At 39.8% G+C, this 19,764-nt stretch overlaps 1 protein-coding gene across 1 annotated transcript in view; it reads right to left on the bottom strand.

Annotated features, from left to right (window-relative positions):
• Window positions 1–3,663: 3,663 nt before the first annotated feature.
• Window positions 3,664–19,764, bottom strand: part of MTAP (methylthioadenosine phosphorylase) — a 38,068-nt gene continuing 21,967 nt past the window's right edge. The window contains exons 5-8 of the mRNA XM_021382805.1: window positions 14,722–14,824; window positions 11,294–11,533; window positions 9,801–9,923; window positions 3,664–4,446 (exon numbers count right to left, since the gene is read on the bottom strand). Coding sequence (XP_021238480.1) covers window positions 4,408–4,446; window positions 9,801–9,923; window positions 11,294–11,533; window positions 14,722–14,824 — 505 coding nt within the window. The 3' untranslated portion in view covers window positions 3,664–4,407. The remainder of the gene's footprint in view (window positions 4,447–9,800; window positions 9,924–11,293; window positions 11,534–14,721; window positions 14,825–19,764) is intronic.

Genomic DNA, 19,764 nt, shown 5'->3' with positions numbered 1-19,764 from the left:
TTCTCTTTCTCTTTCTCTTTCTCTTTCTCTTTCTCTTTCTCTTTCTCTTTCTCTTTCTCTTTCTCTTTCTCTTTCTCTTTCTCTTTCTCTTTCCCTCTTCCTCTCCCTTTCTCTCTCTTCCTTCCTTCATTCCTTCCTTGTTTCTTTTAAAAACTTACAAGAGGAGGAGGTAGCAGAGCAGAAATCAAGACAAAAGCCTTTTGCAGAAAAGAGGGCAGAGGACAAATTTCTCAGCACTACTTTCTCATAGTTACCATGTACTCACAAGCATATGCATGCATGTAGTAACACATGTCAACAGAATGTTTCCATGCTGGTGAAAGCCCAAGAAAGGGAAAGTGAAAAGAGAGATGCTCCTTAGAAGTTAAAAACCAAGAATTCTGCAACTAGAGGAATCAGGCTGACTCACAGAAATCTTCACAGACTTCTGTCAGTAGACCACAAAGGACCAAGGGGGAAGAAAAGATATCTAAAGTTCAGCTGACACTGTCAGAAGTGTGGCTCCGGGTGTTAGAAATATCCTATTCATTTCCTATTTCTGAACTACATAGCTCGTGTTGCCATGACATGATTGCTCATCTCAGGAAGAAGCCTCCTACATCTGTTTCATGAGCTACAACACGGCTATCTGGGGAGGAAGGGATGGTAATCTAGCACAGATTTTTATCTCCAGGTGGGGAAAGTCCCAAGGCAAGCAGCTATTGTTCTACGTTGTGGCCTGGGCAAGACAGCAGGAAAATAGGTGTTCTGGGGGCTGGGAGGACAGGGCAGAGACATGGGATATCCAGAGCAGGGAGGAGAGGTGCAGGCCCAGGTGCAGAGAGACAAACACAACGGGGTCTGACTAAGCCAGAGAGTATGCCTAGAGGATATTAATCTCTGCCTCCTTTCCAGTCCCATGTATGGTCTCTATAACAAAGCTCTTATTGGCAGCACCTTGAAGTAGACAATGGAACCTGTTTGGTGGAGGTCACATGGCACTCCTTGCCCTGGTAGGTCAAGAACTTGCACTTGGTTACTCTTATGGTTTGTGGACTTCTGTTTTAACCTTAGACTCTGAGCAGTCTAAGGATCAGACTGGGAACTGAGACTCAAGTCAGGGCAGACTCAATTCAAGCCAGAGAATTTGTGTTAAAGACACGTACAGAGAAGGTCCGAGGACACTGCTGATTCCACTGTTCTCTTTGCATCCACTTTAAGTGCAGAGCACCACATACCATTGCCTTCCTTCTTTCCTGGGTTATCTTTCCGGCTCGTCCATGGGCTGATGTGAAAAAATGATTTTTATAATTCTTATTTTTATTTTTTATTTTGATAATGGTATGAAATATAGTGTATTCCAGAAGCTTATGAGAGAGTGGATGAAATTCAAACAAAGTTCATATGTGAGTTCCTTCCTGTAAAGCTCTAATTAGTAAAACAAAGAATCTAAGGTCAAAACAAAAGGTTCCATAAAAACAAATGGGTCCTTTTTGTGCAAGAGCAACCATACAGTAGGAAACCAAAGAGCAGGACAGATTTGTGTGTCCCCTAAGATATGCACCACTTACTATGGACATCATCCTTAGGTACATCTATTGCTAAATCTGCGGATTGAATGGTGCCACCAAATATTTTTTTTTCTTCTTTTTGAGACACACATGGAAAACACTCTTTTTAAGCTCACTACGTTGTGTGAGCAATGCTGTCAAAATCATGGTCATTCTACAGATTTATGTTATGCATTTCTTTTACACCCCTTCATAAAAGCATCCAAAGTATCACAGTCTGATCTCTGCTCTCTGTTCACACAGCTGTGACCTGCTGATGTTCAGGCAGAAAACGTGTTTCCAAGTCCACCTGCACCACATATAGCTTTGCACTACGCACAGCCTGAGTGGATTCATAGTGAAGAGGTTGAACTTCACAGTTACCTAGATAAAAAATTGCATGCTTCATGTGAGAGAGTCTGACGACATGTTCTGTTCTCTCATTCCGTCCTGCCTCAGGCAGCCCTGCAATGACAGCAGGGAGAGGAAGAAGTCGTTAAAACAGTTAAGCCAGAGTTTCCTTCTTAGAAGGCTGATCCCGCCCAGTGCTGAGCACCTCCTGAATTAATTTTGCCTCTTACTGTTACCCAGATGATTTTGATAAACAGAACACATGCTGGTTGCAGTTCTGGGAACCCCAACTGCCCCAGGTCTGTTTTGAGTACTAATATAAGTACCAGCTTCTGATGTCATGTGCTACCTGAACAGAGGATCTGGATGCTGATAGTGCAGCATACAGTAGAAGCTGTTAGCTAAGTGAAAACGAGATATGAGTGCGCAAGTTTGTTCTAGCAAGATAGATCAGTGAAAGGCTACACAGGAGAATGATTTAGAGGGAACAAAGAACGGAGAAGGGTGGATCTGTTGGTATGCCTCGTGCCTCAGTTCGTACCACATCTGAGCTTGCAATATTGCATTGCTGTCGCTGCACTGTTAGGCTGTGAGAGTGCACACTCCAAGCAAGATGAATGGAGAGAATAAGAGAAAGGGGCTTAAAAGCCCAGGATAGCTGTGGTAAGCAAAATATGACATCCAACTAATCTATGAGAAATAGGGTAAGACACAATAGCAGCTCTACAGTCAGAGAGCACTCATGATACTAGCAAGCATGGTGTGCTGGCTTGGGACATGAATGAAAGCTTTTTGGGTCTGAATGTTACCAAATCCAGAAGTAGAGGTCATTTCGGTCAAACCGGAAGGAGATCTGCTGCCAGACTTGTGTGCCAGGGTGAAGCAGAACTCGTACGTGAGTGCCATTGGAGGATAGTCCAACAAAAACAGCATGAGTGGGTGTATGTCTTCCTCTTGCAGTTTGCGTGTTGATCTGACTCTTCAGTGTCACTTCTGCTTGTGGTCTGTGTGGATCTAGACAGTTCATTCAGTTCTAAGCTCTGTCATTTCTTTTGGTGTCCAGCGGAAAATTTTACAAGGCATCAGTTGGATACTGATTTTATATTTCCCAGTCCTTGGCTAATACCAGCATGTCTCCTATACTGTTTAACTGTGCTGTTTACAATCACTCGCTTCCATTCAGTCTCACTTCCACATACATGGGGAAAAAAATTAGGTTTTCAGTACTTCTAACTCACCCACTACTTCCCAGCTGCATTTCTCTATTCCCTCAAGACAAATTCTGCACAGAAGTCAGAGAAACAGACCTAATTTACAGCAGTGTCTGTTCACTCCAGGGATGATATGCTTTCCCCTAAAGCCTTGAAAGCATTCAGGCCATACATCTCTGTGAGTTAATTTAGAACATTTCCACTGGAGAGTGAGAAAAAGTTTTGAAAACCATGAAGTTTTACCTGTTTTAGCTTGCACTTCACTAGGCTTTCCATAGTTACAACCCATCTCACATGAGATGTGCAATTAAGTCACAGAGAAGCTGCTTTATTTCCTTTCCCATGCTCGGCTTGCTTTGCACTGTCATCCACTTCTGTTTCAGCAATCCCTGTTGTTTCAGGGACTTTAAACCTTAAGTTCCAAGCAGCCAAGTACTTTCAAAAAGGGGTCTAAAAGTTGTGTTTACGAAGTATCACTGTCAGCCCGTTCCACGAATGGCAACCCACTGACAAAGAAATGAAGCTGAGGAATGAACAACCAGAAGTGAACAAAAATACCAATTTTCACACACTTTGGAGAAGCATACGTTTTATTTGATTTATTTTTTAAACAAGAAACAGAAGGTTATTTGATTGATACAACATTGTATGAATGAATACATACGTTCAAAGCACTCAATACATTCTTCACTTGAAACATAAACTCCAGACAGAGTTGCTCAGACCAGTGAAGCAGCAGAAGGCCAACACAGTGGGCAGGCATGGCAGCAAGGTATCTTTTCATATACTTCTACAAGTTACATAAGTACATCTCCAGGCACAAACTTGGCTTAGGCATTTGCTAATGTTTTAACTGCTCATTAGCTGCTGCTGCGAAAGAACCATGATTATTAAACTATTTCTTCTAGCACACTACTGAAAAAAAACTACGTATTAAAAAAAAATAATGAAATGAAAATATGTATCACGTATAAAAAACAGTTTATTTTGAAAAGCCACATTCAACTTGATTCTGGATTGTTTCTGAGATGAATGACAACTACTGCCATTGCTGAAGGAAATAATAAGAGGTAGAAATAGCAATGCAATTAACATATAGGCAAATGAATCTGCTTTCTTCAGTTCCATGAGGTCTGATAGAAAAACATACTTAAAATCCAACTTTAGCCATTTAAAAAGCTGACTTACACAATATTATTGATTAAGGTTTACTCCATTCTAACAAGCTTTGAACAGTTTTCGAACATATAACATATGAAAATTCAAAAGTAGCCCATTCCTCACGATGATCCAAACTTCAGAGTCCATCCAGGCAGCTACTGCTTTGGCAGAATGACTGAACACTGCGCAGTCGTCTGAAATGCAAAAAGTCAAAGTACATGAGTGCTGTTAATGCAAAGCAGATTTACTTTCTTCAAGGCAGACTACACAACTATCATTCAGTTTACAAGGAGGTGCAACTCTTTCCATGTATGTAGCATTTCCAAACTTCCTGAATGCCACATAAGCTTGAAGAGTTACAGGGAGGACACAAGGACTTGCCCTTACAATCTTTTACACCTATGTAACAGGTGTGTTGGTATTGACAGTCAACAGATAATCTTGCAGAAACACTAGACTAAAATTAAGGTATTTTGGTTTGCAGGCTACAAATAAAAAATTGTGCAGCTTATTTTTTGTTTACATGAATTAGCTGTCTTCATAGAAGGCTCTTTACGAAAGTAATCAGGATGCTCTGAAAGTGAAATTCCCTAAAAAGATGATTTTTTTTACATGCTGGTTCACCAACAAATCTGAAGTATAGCTATCACATACAGATACCTTTCTCTAAAGGTGCAGAGGTTGGAAGAGAATTAAATGCTCATGATACATAGGGACAAGCAACTCTGAGAAGTTTATCAGGTCCTATCCTTGAATGTGGCTACATGACATCAATTTCAGCTTTCTTGAGAGGTCCTTAGCCTGTAACATTGTCCACAGTACACAGAGCCTTGATCAAATCTCCCTTTTTACCTAACTCATCTGAGACAATTCACTCCAGTCCTATATGCAGTTGCACTAATTTGAGATTTTTTTGAGAAAGAAAATTTAATCAAGAATATTTTAAAATCAGAGCTCTACATACAGCAATTATGAATAGAGTTACCACCTGCAGAAGTCTAGAAAAAACATCTGAAAAAAACCAAAACTTTGTTAGCTATAAAACATACTATAGTCCCAGCATGTCAAAGATGAAGCATGCTAAAATAACATTTAAAGATACCTTATCCAATCTAAACTATCCCAAAGTCTTCACTCATTACAACTTTCTCATCAAAGTACAACATGATTCCCTCTACCAGAGCACTGACAAACATCATTTCACACTGGCTAGTATAGTAGTTTAAAAAGAAAAGCAGGTAATATCAGTAGAATTCCACAGTTAAGACATTCATGAGAAGAGATCTAACATAAAAGATCTAACACTGTTCTACAAGCTGATTTTCTTACATCCATGCAGCAAGAAAAAAATCAGTTCTAATGTGAAATTCCCTTTATCATTTCAGCACAGATTCTCTTCAGAACTTCAAAAGATTGAATCGTTAATAAAAGGTACAAAATTCAGTCCTCAGTTTTTATAAGCTAAAATAAATTTCAACAAGTCAGTTTTTCCTTTTTACCAATACCTTTCCCAACAAAGATAAACAAGAACCTACTACATTAGATCTTGCTGGAAAGTGTCTGCTGTTGTTAGTTCATTTACTTTATTCTGTAATGAGCATGTATTCTCCTTGATCAGCTTCTGACATTACACAATGCTGAAGTTGCCATTGTTACCTTTGATGTCTCTTCCAGCTGTCAACTACAGACAAGCTCTGTTTTCCCTCAGACCAGCCCTACAGGCCTGGTCTTGCTTCTGGATTCTTCCTTTGTTGTTTGTCCTTCTTCTGACTCCTGAATGCTGCATTTCTGCACTGAGGTCTGTCCATCGCTTAGCCAAGTCTGACTCCTGGTGGGTCTTTGTGTGAATCACTCTTGTACTTGGAGAATATTGCCTGCCTTCCAGAGCTCCTTGCCCCTTCAGAGCTGCCTCCCATGAGAAGCTACCTACTAGTTCACAGGTTAAACAAGTATGCTCCCCTGAAGTCCTGCATCTGAACTCCTTGCTTGCCACAGGATCTTGTTTTCCACTATTTCATAAGTATTATAGCAACAACTGCCAATGATTATCACCTTGCTATACAACTCTTCTCCTTGAATAAGCAGTCCAGCTGTGCATCACCCATGGATGACCCTATCTAGAAATTTCCCTGACACGAGTCAGACATTATGTGGACCACTGTTATCTTTGTATTTCCTGATCAATGATCAAAACACACTGGGACCACACACTGCTCTGAAAGAGTAAGGCCCTTGTAGCCTGATGATACCTCAGACCAACAGGCTGTGGGAAGATGTTGTCCCTGCAGAAAAGTTTACTCCAAACATTTTTTTCAGACTCATGTAATCTGATCCTGGAAAACGGTCTCTTGCAGCAATATGCTGAGGAAATACTGGCCCAAAGATGTACTGATGGTTAAAAATATTGACATTCAAATAAAGCTTGAACTGAATGGCATACCAGAGATGAAAAGATACATGAAAAAGAATGTTTTCCTACTCAGACATTTTTGCTTCAGCACTCTACCGTTTCTTAAAGACCATTGTGAGCTTCAGAGATGACAGCAACACTTGTGTCATTAAGTAGGATGCACATCTCCAAGGAAAGGGACAAACGCAGTAGAGCAAGGAGCCTTGCAGCAATTTTGCTCCTGCCTGATCAATTTCCTCCAGTCATAGTAGCCAGATTATGGAGGTCTGAAAGGAAGACCTGTGCCCACACAGTGTTTTATGGTTTCACACCCTTCCCTATATACAAGAAACCAGCACTGGCAAATGCCTATTTTGGATGTCCAGCTGCAGCCTAGGTGTAAGCTGGTTAAATTTTACTCTGTTACTGATAGCAGAGTACCAGCATGCATAGCTCTGCTCCTTCCTTGTTGGTCTTCCTTACCACATCATCACAAGGTACTCAAGAGGTGCTGCCTTAAGCACTGGGAAGAAGTACCTCTGAAAAATACTCCTTCAAAAAATGCTGATCAGCTAACCCTCAAAAACTGCCAGAGCAAAATCTATAGAATACATCTACAAAAATATGAATCTTTTAACTCTTTATGATTCAAATATATACATGTACAGAGGCAAAACTTATCTCTTTCTTCGCTGTATCACGTAACTGCCTCTTTCCTTATTCAAAATCACAAAAGCCCAGGACCAGTCCTTCATCTACCACCATTTATTATCTCAAACAGTAAAATTTCTAGCAATTCCAGCTGTTCCTAAACAAACAAACAAAAAACAACAAAGGAAGACTCCAAAACCTCAGACCTTCCTGTCACTTGTCCAGAGTACTTTGTTGTATTAAAGCAGGAGTAATGTGACTCTTACTCTCCTGACATCAACTCTCAACTTTATTACCAATACCCAGTTCCTGTTTCCAGACATTCTAGTATCTTCAGATCAACTTCCTTTCTCAGCATATTATCACCCAAACCAGGCCACTACTAGCAAAGAACATAAACATTTAAGAAATGCTGAGTTACAGCAAAACTATTTCAATATTAATCACTAATACCAGGCAGGAGCAGATGCTTCAGAGAAAGAACATAAGAAACATAATTGGAAAGGAATGTCCCTTCCTCTCATATATCACATTTTCTTTCAGCAAATAGCTGTTCAATAGCTGCTGAAAGCAATTGAAATGGTGTTTTAAATAGCTGACAGTGAACTGAAACAAGGGCTTGCTTTTTTTATTAAAGGGGAACCTTACAAACACAGTGCCAGTCCTTTCCAACCCCATATTCTTCTCCCTACCAAGAATCAAGACAATCATACAAAAAAAAAAAGCAGCACTCAAGTACACCTGCCAGAACTGGGAGGGAGGTGATCCCTGCCTTACCAGTGTTACGTACTTGAGAACATTTCCTTTCACATCAGCATGAACAAAGTTGCTGAGGAATTTCTGGTGCATATTTTAAATTATTTGTTTGCAGTTTGAATTTTGTGTTTTGTTTTTTTTTTTTTCCAATAGGTAGGCATCTGTATTAAACAAAATATGCAGCTCAATCCTCTGAAAATATTTTCTATAGATTAAAGGGGAGAAGGAATACTGGTTCTGTTGTCTATCTTATCAGTTCAAGACAACTTCCCAAAAACTGCAAATGGAAAATGGAAAAAGCCTACTGCCTCTCACGCCTATTGCCTCTCACAAATGTGTACATGGCACATGAAAAGCAACTAACAGTTGCTCCAGATAACTGGAACTTGGATGAGAGAGAGATAAACATAACCCAAAGTCTCCTAAAAAAGAGTAGATTTTCTAGTTAAGAATTAGCAAAACACTCATTTCAAGGATTTTGGTTGAACTTCCATGAAGAAATTGACCTGCTCAAATATGCTGAAATGACTTTCCAGGAGATATTACTTAATATGACTTTCTTTTAGGACGTTGACTAAACTACACATGGGAGTCACTGACACGGGAACCAGACTGAAAAAAAATTTCAAGTTTTATCCCCATCAGAACACAGTGATGATTTTCATAATACAGATGGTTCTGTTGATAGTTTAGTTTCAGGGACGTGCTTTGAGGTAATAGAAGCCATGATTTATGTCTACTTTTATCTGTCTTACTCACTCAAACTTCAGAAAACACATAAAGTTTCTTTAAAGACAAAGAAAGAACCTCAAAGCAGAGAGAGTCATCAGAGATTGGATTCCTTCATTTCCCCTAAAGGCTTCCTTTTCAGACTGCTGCATCCACCAGTACAGCTCTCTGTGGCCCTCTTCTGTTCGCTTTCCTCACATATAGATTCTCTTTCACCATCTGCCAGACCATCCCAATGTAATTCTCAGCTCCTCTCATGCTGCACACACTTGCACTGTCAGAAATACCCATTTGCCACAAAAATCTTGTTGAGAAGTTGGATGGATAACCCAACTATTTTTAACACTATTCTCTTGCTCCACTCTATAGCCAGAAAGGAACTCCAAGCACTCCACTGAAATTGCAATAATGTAAAACATAAAAACAAATCCTTGTCTAACGAAAACATAAAAATGAATCCTTGTCTACAAAAAACTCTGCCTAAAAATTCCCTTACTGAGATATTGAGGAATGGCATTCTTTTCCTCTTTTTTCACACACTTTGGATCTGAAAGCATGTGAGTGAATGCAGTTTCAATAACTTCAAACTGGCTCTTACTCATATGTTGTAACAAACTCCTCTCCTACAAACTGAAGGAAACATAATATCTTTATCATTCTTACCCAGTTGTCGTGCTGCTCTAAGATCTAAACTAAAGCTGAGCAGAGGTAAAGGCTTTCAATTTGTATACTTAACTAGAATCTTACCTGTGCTATGAAGGGTAGGATTTCAACGTCCTTTATCGTTTCAAGATTTATAGCATTTCCTATGAGACTGAAGCTAAAATCGAAGCTAGATATTCACAACAAAGCTTGTAAGATTCTTAAAGAATTTGTTTGCCCATTTTGAATGGATTGGGTTTGCTAAAACATATACTCTAAAAATTTACAATTTAAGCAGAAACATTTAGGAACATACACAAACATAATACATGCCTGTATGCATACGCTGTCCCCAGAACTAATTGACCGCCATGTACTTACTTTCAGGGCGTGCAGGGTGTCTGTCCATTCCATGGAGCCTATCTGAGGTATAGCAGTCAGGAGTATGCTAGTAGCCTTGTTCGCATTTTCTTTCAGCGTCTTTAAAACTTTATCCACTGAAACCTACAAATACAACAGAACCGAGTGGTAACTCTCAATTTTCATGGCACAAATTTTGAAGCTCCAGCTGGACTAAGCGAAAATGTGGAGCACAGACAAAAACACAGTATGTATCTTAAAGTGCCATGATCCTAAGTGGTAAGAACTTTCCCTTGTGAGTGAATTTTTGACTGTATTTTTTAGCTTGCTCCTGATTCTGTGAACTTTGTTCTTAAAAAAAATAAGTGAATCTTTTCACCTGAACACATCAGAAGTAAAGTCACTGGTGAAGAAACATCTGCTTTCTAGCCATATTTATGGATCATAATAACAATAAACAAAAATTAACATACCTAGATAAAGTGCTATTCTATCTAAAAAAAATAAGAAAAAGCAAAAGCTAAGTAAACAAAACAGTAAACAAAATCTCTGTAGAACTCTAACTGTAGAGAAGTCTGTTCTCTGTATGCCACAGGGAACTTTAAGTAAAATGTCACATGGATGTCTTTACTCAGCACAGAACAGATATGTGACTTTTAACCAAATACTTGATTTTTTTTTGTATTTCGATGAATATTAGAAGATAAAAAAATATTTCAGACAGTCAATAATTCATATTAAGAACAATAAATGTGTTATGTGTGCTAAGCTGTATTAGCTACTGTACTTTGGTATTATAGAACTGTACTTTCCAAGAGCTGCTGGCTCCATAAATTCTAAATTATCTCTATTTTGCTGTTTCTGAAGTGCTGCTCAATCCACGTTCAAACAGCTTTGTAGAAAAATGGAGGGAAGACTAAGACTGCATTTAAGAAATTAAGGTTTAGTAATACTGTACAGAGATGTTATAGGTGGAAACGATTTTATTTGTGCACGAAAAATTGAGAGAAAAGTTTTACAGTTACTTAGGCAAATTATCAAGTGTCTAAGTTAACTCTTTTCTCTCAAGCAGTAAAGTTGGACTGTTCCTTCCTATGATGAGTATGATTTAGTTGGCTACCAGTAAAAGTTACTCACTGATAGCTGCTGCTCAGGTGTATCCCATGAGAAAACAAACTGAAGAGGACATATCCTTTTGCACAAAGTTGCAAAATAAAAAAAAAAATCAGATCAATTATAGGACACAAGTTCATATCAATGTCATGCATACAAACTCCTGATTTAGACACAAGGAGCTGAACAGTCTGCTAATAATAATACAAGTTTATAAAACGAATGAGATCGCAACATTCGATTCTGCCCCTGCTTTAACAATCGCTTCTCCAGAAAAACTCACTGATACTAATTTAAGTAAAATCAGATTTAATTCAGTATGTGACCTTTGTCAAAAGCTACACGCAGGTTCTCATCCAGATCCCTCTGGACAAAACCCAGAGGAAAAAAGTTTCACTCACTGCTTCTTCATGCTCCTTCCAGCAGTCATAATCTGTTGCCATAGCAATACTTGCATAACTCATTCCAGCTTCTTTTGCAAGAATCACTTCAGGCACAGTGGTCATGTTGATAACATCAGCTCCCCAGCTGCGAAACATCAAGCTCTCTGCTCGAGAACTGAAACGTGGGCCTTCAATGGTGATCATTGTCCCCTTGGAATGACATTGGAGCCCAAGTTTCTTTGCAATCTCAATGAGAACCTGCAAAACATGCCTCTATCAGGAAAAGCAAGCAATTCCCTTGATGCTCTGCTTCACATCTCACAAAAAAAAAAAAAACCAAAACAAACCCAAACCCAACAACTCTTACATACAAAAGAAATTAACCCGATACTAAGCAGTTGTGATTCACTTGGCTACAGCTGTCTAAATACAAAAACCATTTTCAGTTTTCTCAACCAGCACAGTAAATTAACGGTCCTACTAATAGGAATGACCTTGAACTCACTCGATTTTGTTTATATCAGCTGGATTACTGTTTTTCAGTGTAGGAGATTGGAAAGCTGAAACAGTTAGCATGACTATTTAGACTTTACTTACTTTGAGAATAGAATGGTGAAAAAGCTAAATGCTGATGCCACTAAGTGCTACATTGCCACAGTGGTGGAGCTGAGCTGGGGAGAATATGAAATTTTTTGAAAGTCTGCTGTTGGCAAAAGTGTAACCAAGTGCTTCAAAAAATACCCTGAGAACGTGAAAATAAATTGCAACATTTTCCCATGCTAGTGACTGAGCAGTACACTTTACACATACTAGGTATTTTGCAATAGTCTCTTTTTCCAAGAGGACCTTGTATATGCAGAATCACCATGATTTCCTTTCTTGGAAAATGGCCCAGGTAGCAACAGTTGATACAGTAAAAATGAGACTGTAAAAGCATGCACAAAATGGGCCTAGGAAAGCCACAACTGTCCTGAGTGTGCTATACAACCTACTGGGGAGATTTCTCACTTGGCATGTGGATCAGTGGGTTGCTGGGAACAGCACAAATACACATAAAGCTGGAGTACCCACATCTCCCTCAGCTTGCATGGTAAATGGGCAAACCTCCACTTCCAGAAAAGAGTGAGCATGCTTGTAACCCACACTGCTGGGGAAGGGCATTTGTGCATGAAGCTATATGACTGCATGTAGATGGCATAAAAGAGAGTTTTGGGAGACTAGCCACAGAAGGACTTTTAGAACTTTGTAGGTGTTTATTAACATGCTGTATCTAATACAGTGGCTTATTCCTTACACTGATTCTAAATGTGTAATTCACTGATTGCCTACTAATCATGTTAATAAATCAATAAACAACTCCATTTGTCATTTGACTTAAACCAGAGAAGCTGGGTAGTATTTCCGCGAAACTCTTTACAAAGCTGCTGCTTAATTTCCTGCAAGATGCTGCTGTGAGTTTCTGAAAGTAGTAACAACCTAGGCAGCCTATGGCAGATACATCGCTTTCTGATTCTCATTTGATTTACGGTGTGTAAGCCAAACAAAATGGAATATTTCTAAATATTTGCAGAAATACAATTTAATAAAAAACTTTTCCGGTGATTTTATATAAATTCCTTAAATAGCCTACAGTGTAATAGTTTTGGTACTATTATTAATGCATTTAGCTATGAAGTTTCTCTGAATTATGATAAACTGGGCTGAAATAATCCCAACAATTTCAGGAACATTTCCAGAAAAAAAAAATTAAATCCCTTTCATCTGGTATCTCTCTTCAGGCTCTCCAGTAGCTCAAAACCACATGTTCATCTAAAACATCTGTTAGGCTGATTAGAATGCACCGGCTAATGAGATAATCACCACACGTCAGACTGGAAAGTACCTAAATGTTTGTTCTGAAGTGTTTGCTCTGAAAAGGAGCATTTCTTTGTTGGCTTTTTACAAAAATTAGTACCCATAGAGCATTGTTTATAGCTTTTTAGCAATCAGATGAAAACCTGATGTATGTTTCCTGCAACCTCAGGAAATTACTTAGGTCTAATTAAACTTTTTTCAAAAACAAGAAAAGAAACATAATGTGATGTGTAGCCAATTATTTCAGTAATAACACTTTTTAATCCATTACATAAAACATACAGTTAGCTCTCAGTAAACTCCCTGTATGTCTTGTGGCATGACATCATGCTCAAAGTCAGTAAGCAACTATACGCCAACTAATTTTTGGTAACGGCATGTGGGTAGGCTCTAGCTGCTTGAAAAATGCAAAGTATTTTGTACTGCTTGCAGCCCAATGGAAGGAGAGTAAGAGCAGGCACCTGTATAATATGACTGTTTCCTCTTCAGCTTTAAAATGTCTTTACTTCATTGCATTCCTAGCGTGCTAAAATGTTGTTTCACTAACAATGCTGTGGACCTAACAGTGGATATCTTAAAGCCACGTTGTTTCCTGGCTAATTAATAAAAAAATAGCTTATAATGGCAGTGAAGTGAATTGGTGACAAGCAGAATAGCTGGCAATACAAATATTTGTACATGCCTAGGGTACAAATAGAGCCACCTGCTTTGTAACTCAGTTTTGACCTCCTCAGTGTAGTAACTGACTGCACAGAGAGTAAATCTGCTGGATGGATATGACTAATTCTGCAAATTCCTGTTCCCCTTGAGAATATGACTCCCTGCAACTTCTGATCACAGCATTCCACAAAAGCACAAAACACTGAGTTCAGTCTTCACTTTCCTTTTTCCTCAGCTGTAAGAATACAATGAGAAGGCATATTTAGTCATAGACATACTCTTTCCTGGAAGTTTCTGAATGTGTTGAAAAACAGCAATATCACAATATTTAGTCAAAGGGTTTTGATGTCTAAAAATCTTGAAGTGACTGAATTACAGAAAGCAAAATTTAATGAAAGACAACTGTAATTTGGCTTGTGTCTGCATTTAACATCATATAAACAAACTCTTCACTCTCTACCACTACCAATTGCTACAATGCACAAAAACAAAAATGCAACACTGGCATATCTGTGAATGCTGAAGTATTCTTAATTCTTTGTACTTTAAGTACATAGAGCCTCCCAGTCATAGACACTGTTTCGTTCAGCATGAAAAGCAAATAATTCCTAAATCTGTCTTCCAATTTTGTTCACACAAATTCTCTTGATCTGTTACATGACAAAAAAAGATTTTTACCTTTGTGAAATCTAGGATGCCAACTGTCCTTTTAGAGTGCTCCACATACCTATCCTAGCTCCTATAATCAAAAGACCTTTTAGTTCACATGCCTTCCAAATTTTACATTTTTCTTTAATAGTTACATGAATAACAGCAATGATGAGATGGAGATCACCTCCATATTCTGATGGTGGCTAATTAGACTGCTATACTATAAATAACAAGTGTAATAAAATACAACATTTTAAAAAGCATCTACATAATTCACTGACCTCTCTGGTTTTGGTGCAGAATGGCTCTGACATTGGAATATGACATACTCCCGAGAGACTGCAAGATTGACCATCATATAAGGTACAATGCCTTTTAGTTGTCCTGGAAAAGCAGAAAACATACTCAGAGAGAAGAACAGGGATCAAACAGAACAGAAAACAATAAACTTCCAGAAGTCCAAAACCAGAATATTCTTGAAGGGAACAAAAATATTCAAATGATAGCAATAGCCACCTATCTGGTGGTATACACCTGCCACCTACATGACAGGATGGCTGAGACTGTCAGGGATCTCTGGAGGTCATTTCATCCAGCCTCATGCTTAAGCAGGGACACCTACAGCAGGCTGCCCAGGACCATGTCCAGATGGCTTTCAAATATCTCCAGGGAGGAAGACTCCAGAGCTTCTGTGGACAATCTGTGCCAGTGCTTCAAAATCCACATGGAAAAGAAGTATTTTCTGATATTCAGAGAGAACCTCCCGTGTTCCAGTTTGTCTCCACTGACTCCTGTCCAGCCTCTGGGAACCACACAAACCCACCTGGCTCTGTCCTCTTTGCATGCTTTCTTTGTGTATTTATACACGTGGGTAAGACCCTCCACTGAGCCTTCTCTTCTCCAGGCTGAAAATGCTCTGTCAGCCTTTCCCCATAGGGAACATACTTTAATCCCTTTACCACTTTCATGGCCCTCCTTTGGGCTCTCTCCAGTATGTCCATGTTGCCCTTGTAACAGGGAACCCAGAACTGGACCAGGCACTAGAGCTGTGGCATCACCAGTGCTGAGTGGAGGGGAAGTATCACTTCCTTCAACCTGTTAACAACACTTTGCCTAATGGATTCCAGGATACCATGAATCCTTCTTTGCAGCAGCTCATGTATAAAGTGATTTGAATATAAAGGCTAGCCTTATTTTATGATTTTTGTCTGAAAATATTTCTATTTTTAAAAAGAACAAGGAAGAAATTTATGTACATTTATGACTTTCATTCTTCCATTACACAATTTAATGAACACACAGAATGTTTCTGTGGAAAATGGTCAAAGCAGAGAGTACTTTATTTTTTAATGTGGAAATTCAGTTTTGCCAAAACACAATCTAATGCAATCTAAGACTTTACTAGTTTACAAACAACTACTACATCACTCATTTCAGGAAATTAAGAAGATATGCTGTCCAATCACAATGGGACCTTAGAAATTTGAGTGGATTCCATGAGTTGGGTTTGCAATGCACAAATAACAAACTATACTTTTTTTAAGAAAGATTTTTTTAAACTGTTATTTTCAGCACTAGCATATGCAACTCCATAGTATGCTGTCAAACAATCTGTCTTCCCCACAAGCAAAGACAAACTAAACTGTTAAATTTTAGTAACTACTTACTGAGATAGAACACACTTTGGAAATGCAGGCTAAACACTAAAGGAAGCAGTTTTATCTACCTAACTGGCATGCTCCTGTGTTTGCAGAATAGAAAGTCACCAGTCATGAAACAAAACTGAATTCAACAAAACTGAGTAGACTGAGAACAATGTGAAGTCAAAGGCAACATAACAGACCATTTTTTCACTAGCCTTTGTAACACCATGTGTCTGCTTGATGGCTGCATTAGCAAGACCTAGCTTATATAAACAAGGGAAATTAACACTGCACAGTTTGGACTTGCCAAATTCAGTTCCACACCCAAGTCATGAGCTCATCAGTAAATATTTAAATAAATAAAGGTTGTTACAACAGATTTGAAAAAAAAATTGTAAGTTATTCTCAAGGAAGAGGTTATATATTTGGAGGAGAGCTGAGCAAATTAAAAATATGTGCTAAATCTACAATTTTAAAGTTGGTTGAAACAGTAATATTAATTTTCCCCTCCAGCCTATTGAAGAGCTGCATTCAAAATCTGATTTGACATCTCTATTTTAAGTGTTTGCTAAAGAATTATTTAGAATTGGAGGGATGGGAAAATTGTTATCAATTTCCTGCATTATAGTATTTTATATGTTGTTAGTTGAGCCTTTTTACTTAGAAAAGTGATTATATATCACACACCTAAGAGATCACTTGAGAAAGGTCACATGTACAAACACGTACCTCTGACTTCTAGGTACCCTATGTTTTTTGGAGAGAACAGACATATCACTACATGGTCAAATAAGAAATCCTGCTATGTTTAGCACCATACATACGAACTGCGTGGGAATAAGCAATGAAGATAAGACCTATGGCTGCTCTGAGCAAGGGACAACTTGTATTTGCACTCAGGGTGTAACAATTTCCCTTCTGTGCGGAAGGCTACAATTCTGCAAATGTCACAGCTACTTGATAGGTTGCTACGCTTACGGTAACAATAAACACATATTTGAACCAATCCCTGCCTGTTGCAATCTATGAAGCAGAGGCTGGCAAAGAAGAGTATCTTTCAGCCTCTCCTTCCCGTTGCCTTGTTACTTCAGTCAAGAGTTGGCCATCCTTATCTGTCCCACTACCTGTCTGCAAGGCAGAGGACAGCACCACTAAACTTTTCAATGCTGCAAAATCATTCTTTTGTATTGACTAAACAAGGAATGAATATTACAGAAGACACAGATCATAGAATCATTAAGGTTTGGAAAAGACTGCTAAGATCATCTAGTCCAACTGTCCACCCATCAGTACCTTGCCCACTAAAACACGTCCCTAAGTGTGACATCTACCCTTTTCTTGAAAACCTCCGGGGACAGTGACTCTAAAACCTCCCCGGACAGCCTGTTCCAATGCCTCAACAATTCTGAGATCACAGAATCAAAGAATGGTTTGGGTTGGAAGGGACCTTTAAGAACACCTAGTTCCAACCCCCTGCTATAGGCAGGGACACCTCCCTCTAGACCAGGTTGCTCACAGCCCCATCCAGCCTGGCCTTGAATGCCTCCAGGGAGGAGGCATTCATAACATCTCCGGGCAACCTGTTCCAGTGTCTCACCACAGTCACAGTAAAGAATTTCTTCCTAATATCTAGTCTAAATCTACCCTATCCCAGTTTAAAGCCATTTCCCCTCATCCTGTCGCTACCTGCTCTTATAAAAAGTCCCTCCCCACCTTTCCTGTAGGCCCCCTTCAGGTACTGGAAGGCTGCTATAAGGTCTCCTTGGAGCCTTCTCTTCTCCAGGCTGAACAGCCCCAGCTCTCCCAGCCTGTCCCTGTAGGGGGGGTGCTCCTACCCTCTGATCATCTTTGTGGCCCTCCTGTGGATCTGCTCCAACAGCTCCATCTCCTTCTTGTGTTGGGGGCTCCAGAACTGGACACAATACTCCAAGTGGGGTCTCACAAGAGCAGGGTAGAGAGGCAGAATCAGGTGCAAGACCTTGCACTTGACGTTGTTGAACTTCATCAGGTTGGCATGGGCCCACCTTTCAAGGCTGTCCAGGTCCCTCTGGATAGCATCCCTTCTTTCTGTTGTGTCATCTGCACCTCTCAGCTTGGTGTTGTCTGCAAACTTGCTGGGGGTGCACTTGATTCCACTATCCATGTCACCTACCAAGATGTTAAATAACACCAGTCCCAACACTGAGGAACGCCACTCATCACCGATCTCCACTTGGACACTGAGCCATTGACTGCAACTCTCTGAGTGCAACCATCTGGCCAATTCCTTATGAGATGAAATTTTTCATCTAGCCAGTTCTTTATGAGATGAAATTTCTCCTAATATTCAACCTTGTAATGAGGGGCTCAAAACTGAACACAGCACTTGAGGTGTAGTGTTCACAAGTGCCGAAGTGCAGAGGGATGATCACCTTGCTAGTTCTGCTGAACACACTACTACCGATACAAGTCAGGATACCATAGGCTCCTTTGGCCACCTGGGCATATTACTGGCTTATGTTCAGATGGCTGTCAAGTAACACCCCCAGATCCTTTTCCTCTGCACAGCTTTCTAGCTACAATGCTTCAAGCCTGTAGTGAGGCATGGGCTTGTTGTGACCAAAATGAATGACCTGGCAATTGGTCTTGTCGAAGCTCATACAATTGGGCTCAGCTGATCAATCCAGGCTGTCCAGATCACAATGCAGGGCCTTCCTACCCACAGGCATATCAACACTTCCTCCCAACTTTGCGTCATATGCAAAATTACTGAGGGTAAAACTTACTCAATTCCCTTGTCCAGATCATCAATAAGGTGATTGAACAGGACCAGCCCTAACACTGACCCCTGGAGAACACCTCTCTTGAGTAGTCATCAGCTGGATTTAACTCCATTCACCATCAGTATCTGGGCTTGGTTGTCCAGTCATTTTTTTGCCTGATAAAGAGTACACTTGACAAGCAATGGGCTACCAACTTGTCCAGGAGAATAATGCAGGAGACAGTCAAAGGCTTTACTGAAGTCTGGGTAGATTACACCCACAGCCTTTCTCTCATCCAGCAGGTGGGTCACCTGGTCATGGAAGGAGATTAAGGTGGTCAAGCAGGATCTGCCTTTCATGAACTCATTGCTACATGCTTCCTTTGGCTTGCTCACACAGAGACCAAGAGCTAACATCTCCCATGGCTACAGGAGTTTCAAGGCCTTTGGCATACACCTTGAACGGCTCCAATATAGAGCCAGCAGTGGACAGTAAATATCTAACTCATGAGCCACTCTTCAGGGACCATCTGTTCACTGTATTTCACAGTTTAGACATGCGGAAGTCCATATGCCTTCCATCACAAGGAAATTCTGTGTAAAAACAAACTTGTGACTGTATGTTATACAATTGCCTGATCATTTGGATTAAACCAGCAAGAAGTGTCTGTCTAGAAACAAAGCCCATCTGCTAGTCACACAACTCTGAATAGAAATGAGCAATCCAGAAGGACCAAAGACAGCATAAGGGGAAGCAACAGAGGGTCCCAGTTGGACAGATCATAAGCAACACCTGAAAACACTGAACTATGTTATAACTACAATAAAGCCATGATCTGGGGTTGCATAGTGGCTGCTGTTGCACAGTCTCTGAAGGGAAACACGAACCTTCACCAGACCCTTTGGTTGCCTCTTGGCCAAGGAGTGGATCTCTTTATGAG

This window comes from Numida meleagris, unplaced genomic scaffold, assembly GCF_002078875.1.
Source record: "Numida meleagris isolate 19003 breed g44 Domestic line unplaced genomic scaffold, NumMel1.0 unplaced_Scaffold294, whole genome shotgun sequence".
Taxonomy (NCBI): Eukaryota; Metazoa; Chordata; class Aves; order Galliformes; family Numididae; genus Numida; species Numida meleagris.
This window is presented reverse-complemented; position numbering and strand designations above follow the sequence as displayed.